Genomic DNA, 19,407 nt, shown 5'->3' with positions numbered 1-19,407 from the left:
TAAGATCATAATGTGCAACAATTAGATGGGTCTCTAAAATTTTGATTATTTTTTTAAACCCATTATCATTCTTGGTTTTTTCTCTTCTTTTTTCCCTCCTATTTTTCTTAATCATGATCTCTGATTAATTAATGTTGCATTGTTGTGTAAGATTAAGATGGAACCCACAAACATCAAACCAACTCAACTCTTATGTTGCACGCCAGAAGGTAAAGATCCAACAGGGTTTCACTCCTTTTTCACTTTCTCTCATTTTAATTGTTTTTTTAAATGAAAAAAAGTTAGATTTTGTAGGTCAGATTGTTTCTACTAGAATTCTGGCGGGAGCATTTTCAACCTCAAAGGTTTAAGTGAGTGTTTGAGATATTTCCCCCCGCCATTTTTTTCAAACTCATGGCATACACCTTGACTGTGGTCTTCTCTGAGAGCCTAAGATAAAATGACTGAAATACCTTCATCTTCAATCTCTTTGGCAAGACCCTTATTCTTCCCCCCAAAATTTATATTCTTCAATCTCTTTAATTAATCCCTATTCCTTACTATGAAATCTATGTAATGAATGGGACTGTCGATAAAGCACCTCGGGATTGCCAAAATAGCGTCTAGTAGCAAGAGATTTCATTAGCTTGATCAAAGAAATGAGTACCCCATTATGTAGGATGGATTGATTACCCGAGTCCAATGATATGGGAAAGAAAAAATAACTATAATTGCGGAAGATCCTGTTTTGGGCATAAAGGTAGTACAAAGTGGCTTCCAAAGGTAGAGTATTTGAAACGTTGTGTGTGCGCATAATCAACAATGAGTTTGTAAAAATGATGATCATGATCACCAAGAATCCATAAAAGAAATAATAGATAGTTAGTTACGTAAAAGACAGAGGAGTAATCGAAAGAGGGGGATAAACTTATAAACATTGTAAGTTTTCCTTAACATTTTTTTCTTTCTAATATGATTCCAATACGTTATAGAAAATTTGAGTTAATCATCGTGGTCTCTTTGACAAGTACTACATCGGTGTTCTAGAATCAGAAAACTAAGAAGGGTCGATGCTGTTATGTATATTGAAGTGTGCAAATAGACAAAAAAATTTAATTTTAGAACTTTTTTGGGAGGTGGGGAGTAAAAGGTTTGACAAGAGATTGAAGACAAAGAATGGTATTTCAATCATTCTCTTCTTGTTTCTCATAGAAGACCAAAGTCAAGGGTATCTCATCAGTTCAAAATGTAGGGGTATCTCAAATATTTCCAGAAACCCAAGGGGTATATATAAATTTCTCATTTAAAATTATTTGTGATAATATCATGTGGGCCCGTTGACCTTTCATATCTCATATGCCAGACAAGGCTAGGGGCTGTAGCAAACCCAATATCATCCATTGTATTTTATTTTTAAGATATGTTAGAAATTAAAGATTGCATATTATCATTTTTGTCAAATTTTCAAGCAAAGTTTTTTATATGAAAAACCTAAATTAATTATACATGAAATTTTTGGTAATAAATTGCTAACTATAGTTTGTCTAAACCCTATTATACTACTTAGACAAAAGTAAAAGTTGATTGAGATTAAACATAATAATTTATCTAATAATTAGTCATGATTGATAAAATTATGGTTTGACTTTGATTAATTTTGTTAGGTGTGGTTATCATCTAGTCCCTTGTCATCATAGTTTTAGAACTCCTCCATAGCTGAGATGATTCGGGTGATGACTCATTCTATTCTCGAAGGCGACTATTGGGTGTGATAGATAATGTGAATCGCGCATTATATTGATTAGTCTGTCAATTGAGATGACTCTTTTGAAATTTTAAAAATTTTGCCTGAATTAATTAAACTTCATTGGTTTTGTATTTTTTGGAAAAAAAAAATGTTTATTTATATACTTATTATTTTATAATTGAACATCTTTTAATTTTCCTAAGAAAAAATTATACTTAATTGAATAAAAATATGGGTCCGTCCAGGTGTCAACTACTTGAACAACATGGGGGCTGATTTTGGTAAAGGTGATCTTTATGATATCTAGATCATCCTCATAAAAAAATTAGTCCATTCTGAAACTTCTAACCCATGTAGGATAAAACGTGATGGTCAAATAGTTGACAATCGAACAACTCCCTACAAATATATATTGTAAATATTTATAAAGTAAGTTAAACATTTTATAAACTTGAGGGATTGGCGCAATGGAAATTTTGAATCGATAAGCGATTAATGCCCGTAGGTCTTGAGTTCGATACACAATATGAGCATTAATTCCTTAGGTGCTATTTGTGAGAGCAGACCCTCACTTACCTAGTGTGTGTGATGTGCGGGCATTGCACATGTGTTGAGACTGTCCTTGGACAAGACCATGTCTATGGACTGAGCAAAGTCTAAATACAGGTAATCGATCTCATTTTAGATGAGATGCATTGGATGGATCAAGTCAATACTAATGAGAGTGTAAAACAAGATGAGATACCAGGTTTAAAATTAACCCTGCCTTTTGATACATAGTGCACATGCTTATCGATTGCGTGAGATTATCATAAGGGGTTTTTACATGTGTTAGTGATGAGTTAGGCTTAAAACCAAGAAAGTGACCTATATTCTCATTTAAATCAAGTCAATGGTTATTGGATCATCATTAGATAGAGGAAAGAATAGACATTTGAGAAGGGGTGAGAGAGCCAATAATCCAGTGATCTATATTATGGATCCTCCAATATTTGTTTGCACGTGATGTGTGAAGTGCCAGTTAGATTAGTTGGTGAAGTCTATGCATATTGATACCATATACTTAAGTTTCAAAATCCGCCTTCACTTAACGTACTGGTCTCAATAAAAATATGCTTAATTGATAGATTAATGATTTTTTGACTCAAAAATTTTCACTCAGTTGACGTGGTAAGTGCATAAAATTGTAAATCTTTTTTCTTTGTGTATCTTGAAGAAAAACATTATGGTTATGTGCACTTGCCACATCGACCTAGTGAAAATTTTCAGAGTCAGAATATCACGACTCTAACTGATAGCAACACCAAAAAAAAAAAAAAAAAATCAATTATATTGACAATCGATGAGAGCTACTTTGTACATGATGTGAAAAGACAAAAATAGTCCTCACTATAGGAAGGGCATATCTCCCATTTCAATGAAAAAAAAATAAAAATTGGACACTTTCATCATTTCACAATGCTCAAAGTTAGATGTCACAGGAAAATAAAAATAATTTTCTAATGGAGGTTAGAAAATTTTAAACCTTTTTAAACAGATGTAAGTTTTTTTTTTTTATAATGATTTTCTCAAGAAAATTATAAAATCACGTCTCCTTGCTGAAAATCATTTCTTTAAAGCCTATTATTTTCAGTACAAAATGAACACAAGAAGAGATTTTTATTTTGGCAGAAAATAGCGCTGATGGGATAATATTGTCCGACCATTTTGCTTTTTCTTTTTTTTCTTTTGTTTGGCATACTATAGGGTACATATTTTGGTCAAAACGAACCAAAGTGATGGAGAATAAATTATTTTACCTTTCACTAGTTGCAGTTTCCTTTTGTTGGTTGGTGGTTAATTTAGTTATCAAAGTGACTATCCGAATTTATACCCTTTAAAGCAAAGATGCACAAGCACATATCCTATAATTTTACTTTCCATTTTTTATTTTTATTTTTCTAAAACTATAGGAGAATTTATGCACAATGGATGTGATGCTTCTATGAAGAAAAAGTAGGAATGCTTCACAATTGTCGGATCAAATACCTAATGATCTTCAATAAGATAGCTAACAATGAAAATATTTCATTAATCTAACCTACGAAATGGATAGTTGGGAACGGATCCTCTATAGCACCTTGTAGCTCTTCTTCTACAGCCCACAAAACATTAGTTTCTATTTTTTTTTAAAAATAACAATTATGATTTCTTGTATTTATGGTTTGGATCAGATTCAGGGAAAAAAAATTAAATCTTTTTTTACATGATCCATGACAATGAAAATGGACGGTCACTGAACCTCTAATTTTCAAACACCATTAAATAGTGCATTTTGAGTTTGTGGTTGACATGACACTCTCTTTACCATCTAAGTGTGCTATAGGGCGCTACAAGAAAAGAGAGCTACAGAGGATCCGCTCCCTCTTCAATTATAGGTCAAGCATCTTGTCTTGTTGAACGAGATGATTCCCATATTTGGGGTTCGCCACTTGGGCATAATGGGAGAAAGTAGATAAGAGATCCAGATCCATATGGTAAACTAGGATTGGTGTATCTAAATGTAACTACTAGCAAAATTTGTGAAAAAAAAAAAAGACTGTGAATCTGACTTAAGCATCAAAACACCTTTGTTTAAATATCATACCAATGCTCAACATAAAGACAATGGGTGAGTTGAAAGTGTTGTGGATGTCAAGACATCAAATTGATTGAAAATATATATATATATATATATATGTCTAGTTTTAAGACTAATATGATTTTTATTGATAATAAGAGTTTTTTTTAGATGAGTAATTGATAATTTAACAAAATTATCATTTTTTCCTATAAAATATATTTTATCTTTGCGAGAGTAGTTTAATTAGCCCCAACCAATATGAGAAGAAAAAGAAAATTTTGAGCCAAAGATTTAAGTGCAATTATTTGTCTAAAGTCTATCATTTGTTACCAACATTTTAACTTACGATGATTCCTTGTGATAGCATTTTCAATAATATTTCTTAAAATAAATAATTATATACATATACTCTACCATTTACATCTATACCATATACAACAAATTGACAACTTTTTGGGAGGGTATCTATTATTGGCCATTTTGACCATTTTTTTCCCTCTCCAATTAGGTCCTTATTATTTAAATTTTTTTCATAAATATTGAAGGTATTTTATTTTATTTATTTTATTTATTTTTATTTTTATTTTTGTAATTTTCTTCAAAGAGTTGTAACAGCAATTGGATTATAAAAATAATAATTTAAAAAGACTTCGCTAGCCATTATTCAAAATTCTTGAAATTACATACTAATCAATATTGATTGATTGGTCTAAGTTACTTCGTTTCTTTTTGTCCAAGTCACTTTTTTTTTTTTTTTTAAATCACTTTCTTTTTCTTTGTGAGTATCAAGAATATCCACATTTATAAATCCAAGATCTGCATCTATGAATTGAAAGATTTGAATGATCAACTCTACAATCAGTTGTCATAATTAATAGGTGTTTAAATCATTCATTTGAAGATATTGAAATATTTCTTATTAGATGATCATGATACTTCTAAAGAATCGAAATTCTTTATTAATGGAGGAAATAAATCACCATTTTTATTCAATAAAATACTAAAATTCTCATGTTATTACATTACAATCAAATATATCTCCCTGTATGTCAATCTTATTTTCTTTCTCAAAAGTAATTTTTTTTGCAAGTCTCTAAAACTTCATAAATGATAATAATAATTGTAAGAGTCATGCTGGAGTGACCTCAAGCTGGAACCTCATATCACACTTCATGATGTGAAAGTGGATAAGAACCATATATGCTTTTTCACTGGAGTGAAAAATCATCTATGGTTCCAACTTGAGGTCACTTCAACATTATTTTAGTTGCAATGGCAAGCTAACAATCTATTTTTCTTTTCTTCTCACAAAAAAGAAAAAAAAATGTCGTTTAATTATTATAGCAATCATAATTTATTTGTTATTTAAATTTAAATTTAAATTTTCAAATCAAAATTCCTTTTGAATTTCTTGATATCATAGGTGGGAAGGGGATGGAACCCACCATTATCTAATATCATTTTTTCCCTACTCATTACATAACCTAAATAACTTTACAAGTTCTTACAGCACATATCCCAAAGATGAGTACGATTTACTTATTCTCCTATAAAGTTAATATCCTTCTTTGTTCGGGGTGTTCAGGATATAAAGGGGTACTTGTCTCTTTGATTGATAAATATATTTGTAAAGCCCAGTCGATATTCTTTTGTAAAAGATGTTAGTAAATTTGGGTGTGAGGGAATATATTTGTCAAGGACGAAAAACATCCCGTAGCAATGAACTAAACAACCAACTAGCTCTTGAGGAAGATAACTTTGATAATCCAAGAAATGATAGAGATATATAATTCTCAAGCCCTTCTATTTTGCAGAATCCAAGTTAGTCTCGAGGAAGAAGATATTAAATTCGAGATACCAAAATTGTGTTTACACTCTTCCCAAGGAGATATATAATATGTGACGATGTAATAATACAACACATGTTCTTAAAATCGAGAATTTCAAAGACACCCCTACAACATTGACATGTGCATATCATGAGTATAAAAGCCTCTATGAAGTCTTGAAAGAACCGCGTACTACCATTTTTGACTAAAGTGATGTAAGCAGGTCTTGGTTTTAAGATAATATGATCAAAGATTTTCAAAAGTTATATAAAAGTTGGTGAGAAATGAAAAATGTACAAAATTTTATATTAATATAATTTATTATTTTATAAAAAAATTTATTGACTTGATCATCAAAATGTAATCACAGGAGGATGAACGAGACTAAATATGAAGAATTGAAATTCATCCTAATAAATATATTGGAATTAGAAAATCAATCTAAGTCATGATTAGGGTAGTTTCGTAATTTCACAATTGAGTAAACCTGTGACCAAACTGGCGAATAATTTGGCCGGTCCACGCTGTGTGGTGTGGGGGACGAAATTGAATTTGTGGTTTTGGGTGGAAGAATGTTTGGTGGGGCCCACAACATATACCTCAAAAAACTTCAAGCACATGGCACTCACTCAGCGCCAATCACGGGTCGGACCAACGGTCAAATCTTTTTTTTATTTTTTCTTTGTTTTATTTTTTCTTTCGTCACGGAGCAATTAACGCTCTCTTTGACGCAACAGTCCTCAAATCTGTTTTATTTTATTTTTATTTTTTTACTTTTTAATAATAAATTAATAAAAATAAAAAATAAAAAAAATTGATGTTGACAGCCCACGTGGTACGGTTACTTTTATGGAATCCAAACAGAAGAATCAACTTTATCCACTAAGAAGAGAAGGAGAGAGTAAGAGGTTGTTAGGTAGTTGGGAGGAGGCAAGAGAGGTCTACCCTTTAATTTAATTTTATTTTATTAAAGAATAAAGTGGAGAATAATTTTGCTTTCAAAGGTTACATCAAACTAGATGTACAAGGCATCCACGTTTTTGCAAGTTCTATTAGTTGTGGCCAATCACCTACATGTGCTTGGTTTATTGATTATGATTGGGAATCATTGTAAGTGAAAGTGCCATTTTGGTGTTAGGATCAGGGTTGTGAATGGGTCAGGTTGTAGCCTGGTCTGACCCATCATGGGTCGGCTTAGGGTATTGGTACTAGGCCCATCCTTTATTTGTAGTATTATATAGGTATATGTTGTGGGTTGGCCCATAAATTGGTTAGAATATTTTCAGATTCGATTGGGCCTTGACATAGATACTTTTTATTCGGCCTAAACCAATCATTTCAATGGGTTGGACTTGGGTTGATTTTGAAGCCCAATTAGAAACGGTTCATTCTCATCTTGGCCCATTGATGACCCGAAAATAAAAAACCCTAACCATTGATCTTGTTAAGTTTTACTCGATCCATCAATGAACACACACATCAAAATAACCTGATAGATGATTTTTACCAAATCATGATGAAAAAAATTCATGAATCTATTAACTGACGAACATCGCTAATTTGATGATTGGTGTATAAATCCATCCTGGGTTGTAACAAATTTTCACATAAGGACAATTGTGTCGAAAGAGGGTGCCATGTGTTGTTATTTGATGCGAGAATGTATAAGGAACACACCAAAAACAATTCTCAATTGATATCATGTGCAAGTTCTCAATCCCTCTTTTGGATTCTTATGCAGTCAACATGGATGTCATATTCATCAATCCAACTATCATCATCATTGATTTCCTCTAATCCTTATTTTTTCAATAATACCTCTACCCATTTTGTCTTTTAATAAAAATGATAGGAATATATTGGCCTATTACATGATAAATACTTTTTTACCAAAATATTTATATATAAAAACTAAATGCATATAACGTTTTATTATGTAAAAGACAAATATTTATTATATAAAAAGGTTAATATATCATTGTCTTTTTCACTAAAAGATAAAATGAGGAGGGGTATCATTGGAAAGTGAATGTGGTGGACAATGTTAACGTCCCCATGATGTTAGCATTCTCCACCACATTTTTAAAAAATAATATTTTAATTTATTTTGTCTCGTAGAAAAAAAGTTAAAGGTATGTTGATCTTTTACACAATAAATATTATGAGCATTTTAGTCTTTTGATTTAAGTTTTTTTTTTTTTTTTTATAGTAAATATTTTGGCAATCAATGCCAACATAATAAATACATTTATTAAGAATGTAAAAGATTAACATACTTTTATCTTGTTCATTGACAATCAAAATAAGAAGGAATCCTATTGGGAAAAATATAATAGAGAATGCCAAGATCCCCATAAGGCCTTTGGATGTTACCAAACATTTTTCAATATATGAGTTAGAAGTTTTGGAATGGACTGATTTTTTGTGAGGATGATCTCTATGGTGAGGACATCATCTTCACCAAAAATCAGTTCATTCTAAAACTTCTAACCCCACCGATTTCCTCACCAAAATCAAAAGTGATTTACAAAAATTGGATGGTTCACGATTCTTCAACTTTTAAATTAGGGTTAGAAGTTTCAAAATGTGCTGATTTTTTTGTGAGAATGATCTCCTCACCATATAGATCATCTTTTAAAAAATATATGAGTTAATCTATATTTTGTATAAAAAATAAAATTTGATATGATCCAACGATTGGATTCAAAATATTGAGATCTCGTAAAACCCCAATCCAAAAAAGGGTATAATTCAATTTTCTCAGAGCAATTTGAATCTAATTCAATCCTTTTCGATTAGCCCCGATCCGATCCAGACCCAGTCCATTGACTGATGCCCTGAAATTATGGCAACATTGGTGAGGTCAAACATACAAATATATCAGAAATTTCAGGGGTTCGATCATGTTTTGTTGCCCAACAACCCCAGCTAACAATGAGAATAAAGAGAGACAATTAAATATGGATTGAATGACTTCTTCTATATAATCATGTTAGCTGTAAGGCTATGAAAAGGGACAAAACGTGTAATTCAAGTTTCTTGTCTAGTTGTAATTTTCCATTTTCTTCCATTCTAAGCCCATTCTTCCTTTGGAGACAAAAAAGAAACATAATAAGTAATGAAGCCAAACCGTTCCATCATGTTTGATAATTTGACTCAAAGACTATAAGAAAAAGAAAACAGGTTAGAACTTTAATATTCTATCATAATAAGTGCAGTTGTAAAGAGAGAAGGTAGGTTCATTTCACACATCAATCATTATCACATGTGCCATTGTGGATCTAATTTCTTATTTTTAAGGTAAAAATTCATAATAAGGGGTCAATTCATAAGGGTGTCCAGGCTTTAGTTTATTGCATGGAATGACAAGAAAGAAAGTCAAATTATTCACATTGCGTGTTTGGGTTGCATTTCAGGTTTCCCCTGAATAATGCCTACGTAACATTGTGAAGGACATCGTGTGGGGACAGTGGCGTGCATAGAACCATAGATGCTTTCATTGAGATCTCACTCAGATCTCGATGAAAAGCATCTATGGTTTTAACTCGTATCCATGTCAGTCGATGTCCCCCATAATGTTACTCCAGTACTAACACTTTTTTTTTGTTCTTTTGATTTTTCATAATTGTGTGAATGTTTTTATAAATTCTAATTTATGATCCTACCCTCATTAAATTACAATAATTACAATTATATAACCTCATTAAATTCAAATATTTTCTTAATTTTTTTATATACTTTTTTTAGTATTATTATATTAAGAGTCATACTAGAGTAACATTGAAATGTACATCGTGGGAGGTATTTCTGACGTAGATGTGTGTCAGAACTATAGATGCTTTCATCGAGATAGCATTATCCTTTTATTTTATTTATTTATTTTTTTTTATAGGTAAGCAGGACTTGAACCCATGACCTCAAAGTTGTTTTGCACTGTGTCAAACCAACTGAGCTATGGGTCTAAGCCCAGCATTATCCTTATATTAATGAAGATCACAAAAAATTGTTTAAAATTCAACTTACTTTGGGATGCCCAGAAAATCAAATGGTGCTTCATTTTGCATACAAGGGCATTAGTCATTTTGATAGAATCCAATGGTTGTAAATTATTTTTAACGAACAATAATCTCTGATGTTGCATATGACATCACACTTCTACAACCTAGATATTGTTGAGTTATTTTTTTTCTTTTGATCATGAACACCTCGAGATCACCAATAGACGCTTATGAATCTTTATAGGTTTATTGTTTCCAATTCGCCATTGTCGGACACAATTTGTGGTACATGCCAAAGACTTTCTTATACTTCAAATAATTCCACTAATCGAGTTTCAAAAGAGACTCTCCCCCAGGGGTGCAAGTTGAATCGAAATAAAATGATTAGGGTTGAGTTGGGTTATCTATCTAGAATGATTAGTAGGATTGTAAATCAATGACTCAATTACAAATCTCGAGGTGTATAGATTTCCAAAAAAATCTCAAGAATCATTTATATAATAACCACAACGGTGGGTCCCACTCCAACTATAATTATGGGGACAAACATCCCCTCCACTTAACTTTACTATCTTTCCTCTTTTTCTTTTTTGATAACTGGATATCCTTGTAGACAACATACCGAGCACGTATCTGGGTTTTGTTCAATCCATAGACCATGGTCTTGTCTAAGGACTAATCCCAGGGCATGTGCAACGCACGCACATCACACGCACTAGGTAAGTGAGGGTGCATCCTCGCGAGTGGCTCCTGTGGAATTAATCCTCATATTGGGTATCAAACTCACAACCTATAAGCATTAATTGTTTATTAGTCCGAAATTGCTATTGAGTCAACCCCTCAGGGTTTACCATCTTTTCTCCTATAGTTTTTTAGCCCCAAGGAGAATGCTCATGTGCAAGCTCTAGTCTATATAATAAAACATAAAGGTGAGCCCTACTCAACTACAATTTTGTGAGGGATAAACGACCCCTCCAACTATATGGAGTGGGGTCCAAACTACCCTACATTTTATTTTTATTTTCTCTTTACCCTCTTCCACTTGATTGTCTATCCTCTCCTCCCCTTCTCTCTTTTTTAATAATATCCCTCTAATTTTACTATCCTTCTTCTTTTATTCCTTTTTACAATATTACCCCTCTAACTTTACCATCTTTCCTCTTTTACTCTTTTAACCTCAAAGAGGATGACCGATATGGCATGGGCAAACTCTAGTATGAAATAAAACTCCATAAGAACTTATCTCTACGAATTCCCAAACTAGAATATTGTTGCTATTGAATTTGATATTACCTAGAGATATTGATGCATGAGTGGTGTTCCAAAGTTCCCATTAATCTTAAGCCTCCCTAATTAAAATGGAAGTCCCCGATCCATCTTTCTATGGAGTTGTTGGATGCAATTACCTATAGCGTAGGTGGTCAAACATATCTCCCTTTACAAGTGGTCTTGTGATCAAATATCCTCTAGTGTGGTCATGCCTAGATAGAGGTAATCAATTATAATTTTCTTTGCTACCTTATATATATATATATATATAGTGATCAAATATCCTCTAGTGCGGTTGTGCCTAGATAGAGGTAATCAATCATAATTTTCTTTGTTACCTTGTATAGTTACACACACACACACACACACACATATATATATATATATATATAAAGTGTGACGAAATATGACTGATGGCTCAATCAAAGATAATTGAGCTTGGGGCTTAGATTCATAGCTCAGTTTGTTTAACAAATTGCAAAACAATTTTGAGGTCGTGGGCTCAAGTCCAGCTTACCCATAAAAAATAAAAATAAAAAGATAATTGAGCTTTCTTTAGATTCTTTAGTCTAATTCTCATGTGCTTTAATATTGTGGATTGATGTAGTTCAGAGACAACCACCCACTGGGAGAGGAAGTTGGAACGAACTCCAAGCTCTAAAGGTAAGTTCAAGTAGGAACTTCTACCGTCAAGCTCTTTTATTAAAGCCCCAAGCCCTCAATCTCTTTAAAGCGGGAATGTAGTAGAAGGCGAGTCGTAACTCAAACTGTTCTCGGGAAGGCAGATCATGAATCAAATCTGTCCCCGCCTAGCTAGCCTCGGCCCTGGCCCAGGTAGGAGGGACTGGTATACGCTTGAGAGACAGAGAAAGATACCACGATCGAGCTTTTGTCAAATCGAGTGAGAAGGCACAAAAGTGCTTCATACTCATACATTGGAATACAAATTTTCTTGCTTGTTGGTCTTCAATTGTCGATTTAACATTAATAGGATTGACATTAGAGTTCAATCATTTTCTCTAAAAGTGGTGAAAGCCTTACTAGGACATGGAAATTAATGAATTGGTTGCAGCAACCAATTAAGTCCAACCTCGAGACCATTACTTTTAGGGAGACTAACGTCATGGATATAGTTGGACATTTGACTGAATCCAAGTGTCATTAATTTGACGAGTCAGTGATAATTTGACACGCGTCCACCTACGCCCATCATAGCACCATAGATCATTTGTCTTGGGATACACAAGAAAAAGTTATTATTTTATGTATCCCAAAGTAAATGATTTACGGTTCTATACCGGGGGTGTATGTTAGAGGGGGGACATCAAAAAGTCATTAGTCTAATTTGATACCGTCGGTGATGGTTACTGATGAGGAGCTTAATTTTCTCCTTTATAAATCCTGAGAAGTGATATGAACAACTTGGATGGAATTGCATTGCAGCAATCTCAAGATATTATTCCTGCAATTTGTGTATAATTTTGTAAGAGAGCTGCTAGTATGAAAGCATCTATGATTCGTGTAATTCGTATCTCAATTAAAGCATTTATGGTTCTGACATACATTCACGTCAGAAATATCCCCCACTATGTACATTTTAATGCTACTTCAGCATTATCCTTATATTAATGAAGATCACAAAAAATAATTGAAATTCAACTTACTTTTGGGGGGCTCAGAAAATCAAATGGTGCTTCATTTTGCATACAAGGGCATTAGTCATTTTGATAGAATCCAATGGTTGTAAATTATTTTTAAGGAACAATAATCTCTGACATTGCATATGACATCACACTTCTACAACATGATATCATTGAGTCATTTTCTTTTCTTTTGATCATGAACACCTCGAGATCACCAATAGAAGTGTATGAATCTTTATAGGTTTATTGTCTCCAATTTGCCATTGTCAGACACAATTTGTGGCACATGCCAAAGACTTTCTGATGCTTAAAATAATTCCACCAATCAAGTTTCAAAAGAGCCTCTCCCCCAAGGGTGCAAGTTGAATTGAAATAAAATGACTAGGGTTGAGTTGGGTTATCTATCTAGAATGAATAGTAGGATTGTAAATCAATGACTCAATTACAAATCTCGAGGTGTATAAATTTTCAAAAAATCTTAAGAACCATCTATATAACAAACATAACGGTAGGTCCCACTCCAACTATAATTATGGGGATAAACATCCCTTCCACCTAACTTTACTATCTTTCCTCTTTTTCTTGTTTGATAATCGGATGTCCCTTTAGAAAATGTACCAAGCCCGTATCTGGGCTTTGTTCAATCCATAGACCATGGTCTTGTCCAAGGACTAATCACAAGGCACATGCAACTCCCATACATCACACGCACCAGGTAAGTGAGGGTGCATCCTCGCAGGTGGCCCCTACGAACTTAATGCTCATACTAAGTATCAAACTCAGAACCTATGAGTATTAACTGTTTATCGGTCTGAAATTGCCATTGAGCCAACCACTCAAATCTATTCGTGGCAATTTTATTACAAAAACTCCGTTACTTTATCAAGTTTGTTAACTGAATAAACCTTACTTTATGATCATGGTACAATGACTAACATAATAAGATTTGATATCTTACTTGGGCCCACACGGATAATCAAATTAACAATCCAACTATATATTCTTTTAGGTTTAATGAAAAAACTCAGATTCAAAAGAAAAAAAAAAAAAACCTTTTTGAACTTGATCGTCGGTGTAGAAAATTGATGGTTACCAAACTCCCAAATTTAAAACTAAAATTTAATGGTGAAAATTAAGATTTGTTTTATTTTTTCAAAGTTCTTTGAATTTTTTCCTTTATAACTCTGTGACACTAGAATGCGTTTTTGGATGACACAAATTGACATGGTTAGAATCCACTCTAAGGTATGTTAAGTAACAAATTAACAACACAATTTTGAATTTTATGATGTGGAATCCCACTCCAGGGTTTGCTCGTAACATACGTGATAAAGTGAGGTTTTGTGAGTAACAAACTTCAAAAAATAAGGTTCCCTTGGAGTTGTAAAATCTCCAAGGGAGTTTTTGTAATAAAAATGTAACAGTTGGTTTCATCGGGTAAATTTCTCCTATTTTTATTTAACTTAGAATTTTTTAATATTATAATTATAATTATAACTTGTATACTTGAATTATATATATGCACAAGCGAACCAAAACAAACTGAAAACAACTTTTTTCTACCTACCCCTACAAGCCTGATTCATTTTAGATTAGCGAACCACGAACTCCAAACATGGAGTTCGCATTGACAAGCCCAGATAACATAGGTTTTAATCTTTAATTGTGGTGTGATAAATAATTTAGAAATTGTGGTGTAATAAGTAAAAGTTCGGGTGCCAATAGCAGCTCTCTTCTATAAATGTAGAACTCTTTAAACTTCATATAAACATAGCAAACACTAGGGCATTTTAGATATCTTTAGGCCCATAAATATTGGGTCCTATTTCTGGAGGCCCACAATTTTCTCATATATAAATAAAATTACAATATAAGTTATTCTGCTGGGCTGCTGACAGTCCCAGCTCTCAAGTATAATTAATTGGAATATTTTCATTTTAAATTTATTTATCCTTTTGTTTCGTTTGGATTCTCAATAACTTATAAAGCCAAAATGAGTGAAACTTCAGCTTCTGGCTTTTGCAAGAATTCATAAGATTTTGGCTTCCAAAAATGCTTTTGATTGGCCGACTTGTCACGGCTAGAAGTTGTGTCCAAACACAACCTTAACTAACGATTGAGTTCAAACAGATTGGTTTGGTGCCAATTTAATATTGATCCTATAAGAAATTTATTAGTCCCAGACTTAATTTGGATCATAAATTGAATTTGTCATTTTAAGTCTGGATCCATTCCGATATGATGTATATTGTATTTAGGGCTGTCAATGGATTGGATTAGACTGAAATCCGACCTGTTTCGATCCGATAACTTCGGATCTGAATCGAGGATTTAGATTCTAATAAGGATCTGGATAAGGTTCTGATCTGATATATATATATATATATATATATTGTGTTATGTGATCTGATCCAGATTCTATCTGATTGTTATTGAATCAGGTTTGGACCTTAATATTGACATCTGATAAAACCCGATCGTTAAAAGCATGATCCGATACTTATTGGATCAGATCCAGATCTGATATGATCTTTATCAAATTGGTACCAAATCGACCCTGATCCGTTCCGAACCCCATCCATTGACAGCCCTAATTGCATTGTATTGTATTGTTTTGGATCTGATCCGGTCAATCCAAAATATCAATATTTTCGGATTGGTACTAATCCAACCCGAACTGACTCAACAGAAGTATATATAAAATATAAATATACATTTATATATGTAGAACACATCATCGGAGTCCCTATTAGATGGATTTGGATTAACCAATCCATTAAATCATCATATTGGATTCTTATTGACTTGGTGGTTCCTGATCGAAACCCACTCCCTTGATCTGGACCATTGATATCAATTCATAATGGATCGGATTTCGGGTCTGATCCGATCCATTGACAGCCTCTAATGAAATATTCCACAAACCAGAGTACAACAGCCATATCAATTAAAACATCCTAGAAGTAATCACCCAAAGCAGCCACCAACAAGCTACAAGACATGCCAAGCACTCTACATGTTGCTTCAACTTCAATCCCCTCTGGTCTTTGAGCTTGAAATCATCATCAACAACTATAAAAACAACAATACCTCAAATGAACTAGTCTCAGTAGCTCTTTATATAGAAATCAGCAACAACAACAACAAAGAGATTGAGATTCATGGGTAATTGTAAATTATGGAAATCTTTCATCATGTTTTGGATCTTAATAGACCTGTTGTTGGTGACTGGGGAGAACATCCCAACAACACTAGAAGGCCCATTTGTACCCAAGACTCAGTCGTTTCAATCCATCGTTCGAGGCAGTGATGACTTACCTATAGATGATCCAAGGGTTACCAAGAAATCTACTTCCAACTTCCCTGAACAGATTTCTTTAGCCATCTCTTCCCCTACTTCCATGTGGGTCTCTTGGGTCACTGGTATATATATCCCACCATTATATTATATATCAACTCATTCATTTAGTCAAATTAGTAGATAAATTTGTTGAATTGGGTGTGAGTTGTTTGTGTAGGAGATGCTCAAATTGGTCCCAAACCCACCTCACTTGATCCTTTTATTCATTAATGTAGTATTAGTAGATAAAATTTGTTGAATTGGGTATGAGTTGTTTGTGTAGGAGAAGCTCAGATTGGTCCCATGGTCGCTCATTTTGATCCTTCTACTCATTAAGTAGTATTGATTTATAAATTTGTTTAATTGGGTGTGAGATTTTTGTGTAGGAGTTGCACCAAATGATTCCAATGTCACCCCATTTGATCTTTCAACTCAGTAATGTTTTATTGGTAGATAAATTTGTTGAATTGGGTATGAGTTGTTTGTGCAGGAGACGCTCAGATTGGTGCCAAGGTCACCCCATTTGATCCTTCAAACCAGTAATTTAGTATTGGTAGATAAATTTTTCAAATTGGGTGTGAGTTGTTTGTTTAGGAGATGCTCAGATTGGTCCCAAAGCCACCCCACTTGAACCTTTAATTCATTAGTAGATAAATTTGTTGAATTGGGTGTGAGTTGTTTGTGTAGGTGATTCTCAGATTAGTCCCAAGGTCTCCCCACTTGATGCTTCAACTCAATGATGTAGTATTTGTATATAAATTTGTTGAACTTGGTGTGAATTATTTGTGTAGGAGATGCTCAGATTGGTCCGAAGCTGATTCGTCAACTCAGAAATGCAGTATTGGTAGTAAATTTGTTGAATTGGGTGTGAGTTGTTTGTGTAAGGGATTCTCAGATTGGTCCCAAGGTCACCCATTGATGTAGTATTGGTAGATAATTTTTTTGACTTTGATTGTATTGTTTGTGTAGGGGATGCTCAGATTGGTCCTAAGGTCACCCCACTTGATCCTTCAACGGTTGCTAGTGAAGTTTGGTTCGGGAAACAAAGTGGGAAGTACCCATTTGTACAAAAAGGGACGTCGACTGTGTATAGTCAATTGTACCCGTTCGAGGGCCTTCTTAACTATACGTCCGGTATAATTCACCATGTTAAGCTTGAAGGTATGAAATTTTTATCCAATTGTGATCGGTTTTAGTAGTCTTTCGTTAAAAGTATATTAGTTGTTTGCCATTAGTTCTCTATGAACAGTGACAACAATAAAGATACCCAAGATTTTAGTGAATTTAAACCTTATTCCAATCTCTTAGTGTGAATGTGAAACCGCAAATCAAATAATGGAATCAATGAAAAAAGAATTCTCCAAATCTCTCTCTCAAACCCCCAAACCCTGAAACCCTGGTGACTAAGCACCAACAAGATTCAAGACACCTATCACAAAACTTCACATTATCAATTTGGCTAGTAGTTACCCCATTATTAGATAACATGATGGTGAGGATGTTCTCTTTGTTCTATCTATGATAGATAAGAAACTGTTGAATCACTGTAATTCGGGCTTCTAGAATAAAATGAAATTATGCTTTAGCCATCATTTAAACATGTAATTTAAATATTTTATGATCATAAATTCCCATTATTCCATTGGACCCAAACTGTACCAATTATTATTGGGGGATTGTTCACTAATGAAAAGCGCCTTTTTGTTTGTTTGTCTGTGTGTGTGTATTTGTGAAAGTTTATCTTTCCATTGCATAATTTCTTAAATCTTACATGCATGTTTCATTCTTTGGACCTCTAATACTTTTCAGATATAAAAATGTTTTGTTGATCAATTGATATACTTGATTCCCCTAATCAACTGAGTTGAAAGAAATTGATTAATTGGTGTACAAGTACTATGAAATATCTCAGAATCAAATCATATGGTTAAGGACAAATGCACATTTTTTTTCTTTGATTGTGCAAAGTCGCTTCATATGGACAAAGAAAGTTAAAATCATCAACAAAAAAATTCTAAAACCAAAATTTCGTGCTTTATTTCCTCACCATCCCGAAGATCCATCCCCTCCATTTTCTTTTTTTCTTTTGTAAAACATAGATTGTATTATATTATGAAAAAAGTGCAATGGTCAAGGTGACCATCACTACAAAGTCCCATCTAAATAATAAGTCTTCAAAGAAAACTCCCCAAACAACTTACATAAGCAGAGTCCCCTTGTTTATATTTATATAAGAGAATAAAAGTTTATTTATTTCTTGAATTATATATTGATCCTATAATGGAGATGAAATTCATAAGAACTAGGGTTTGTGCCAAGATGTTCTAATTTGTAATATTTGAGGATTGAGAGCATCAATGATATACCCATGCAAAATAAATTCTATCATCATTATCGTCATCAAAGTGTTATTCCGATTCCCTACTACAACTTTTTTGGGATGGCCGCACAAATCCCTTTCCACTATTCCATTCTTTCCATGTTCATATTCTCTATTAAAGGTTGTGCATTCGTATCATTTCTAACTTCTTCAATTCATACCCAACTCAACCTTCCATACCACTTGTAGAACCTGTAACCCACATCAGATCACTCCTCACAGGTGCCATCAATGTCTTTCATTTTATATGAAAACCATCTCAATCAACACATTTGTATTTATATCCCATTGTGAAAGGAAAACTTTTTCCATATTCTAGCAACTCGATGTAACCCTTTTTCTTCCATTTGGCATGAGTGGAGTTCATCAATTGAAACGTAAGAATATAATATTGATGCTTTGGAGTAAAAATGTCCTAGCACATAAATCTCTTGAAGTGGGTTCCAACATTATGCTTCATGATGAAGTTTTAGTTCTTAGGGCCTCCAAGATGTTCCCCAGGCCTATCTATGCACCAAGTACAACTTATTAAGTTCTTACATACCTATTTTGCCCAAACACTTTGAAAAGGAAGTAATATCAGGGTCAAATACTTAAGTGCCATATCCATTCCATTTTTC

At 33.3% G+C, this 19,407-nt stretch overlaps 1 protein-coding gene across 1 annotated transcript in view; it reads left to right on the top strand.

Annotated features, from left to right (window-relative positions):
• Positions 1-16,015: 16,015 nt before the first annotated feature.
• LOC147396677 (purple acid phosphatase 23-like) overlaps positions 16,016-19,407 on the top strand; it is a 28,578-nt gene continuing 25,186 nt past the window's right edge. Inside the window, exons 1-3 of the mRNA XM_086451714.1 lie at positions 16,016-16,232; positions 17,199-17,251; positions 17,377-17,568. Of these exons, the coding sequence (XP_086307840.1) occupies positions 16,084-16,232; positions 17,199-17,251; positions 17,377-17,568 (394 nt within the window). The 5' untranslated portion in view covers positions 16,016-16,083. The remainder of the gene's footprint in view (positions 16,233-17,198; positions 17,252-17,376; positions 17,569-19,407) is intronic.

Source organism: Akebia trifoliata, chromosome 8 (genome assembly GCF_017979445.1).
Source record: "Akebia trifoliata isolate Shusen 1 chromosome 8, ASM1797944v1, whole genome shotgun sequence".
In the NCBI taxonomy this organism is placed as follows: Eukaryota; Viridiplantae; Streptophyta; class Magnoliopsida; order Ranunculales; family Lardizabalaceae; genus Akebia; species Akebia trifoliata.
This window is presented reverse-complemented; position numbering and strand designations above follow the sequence as displayed.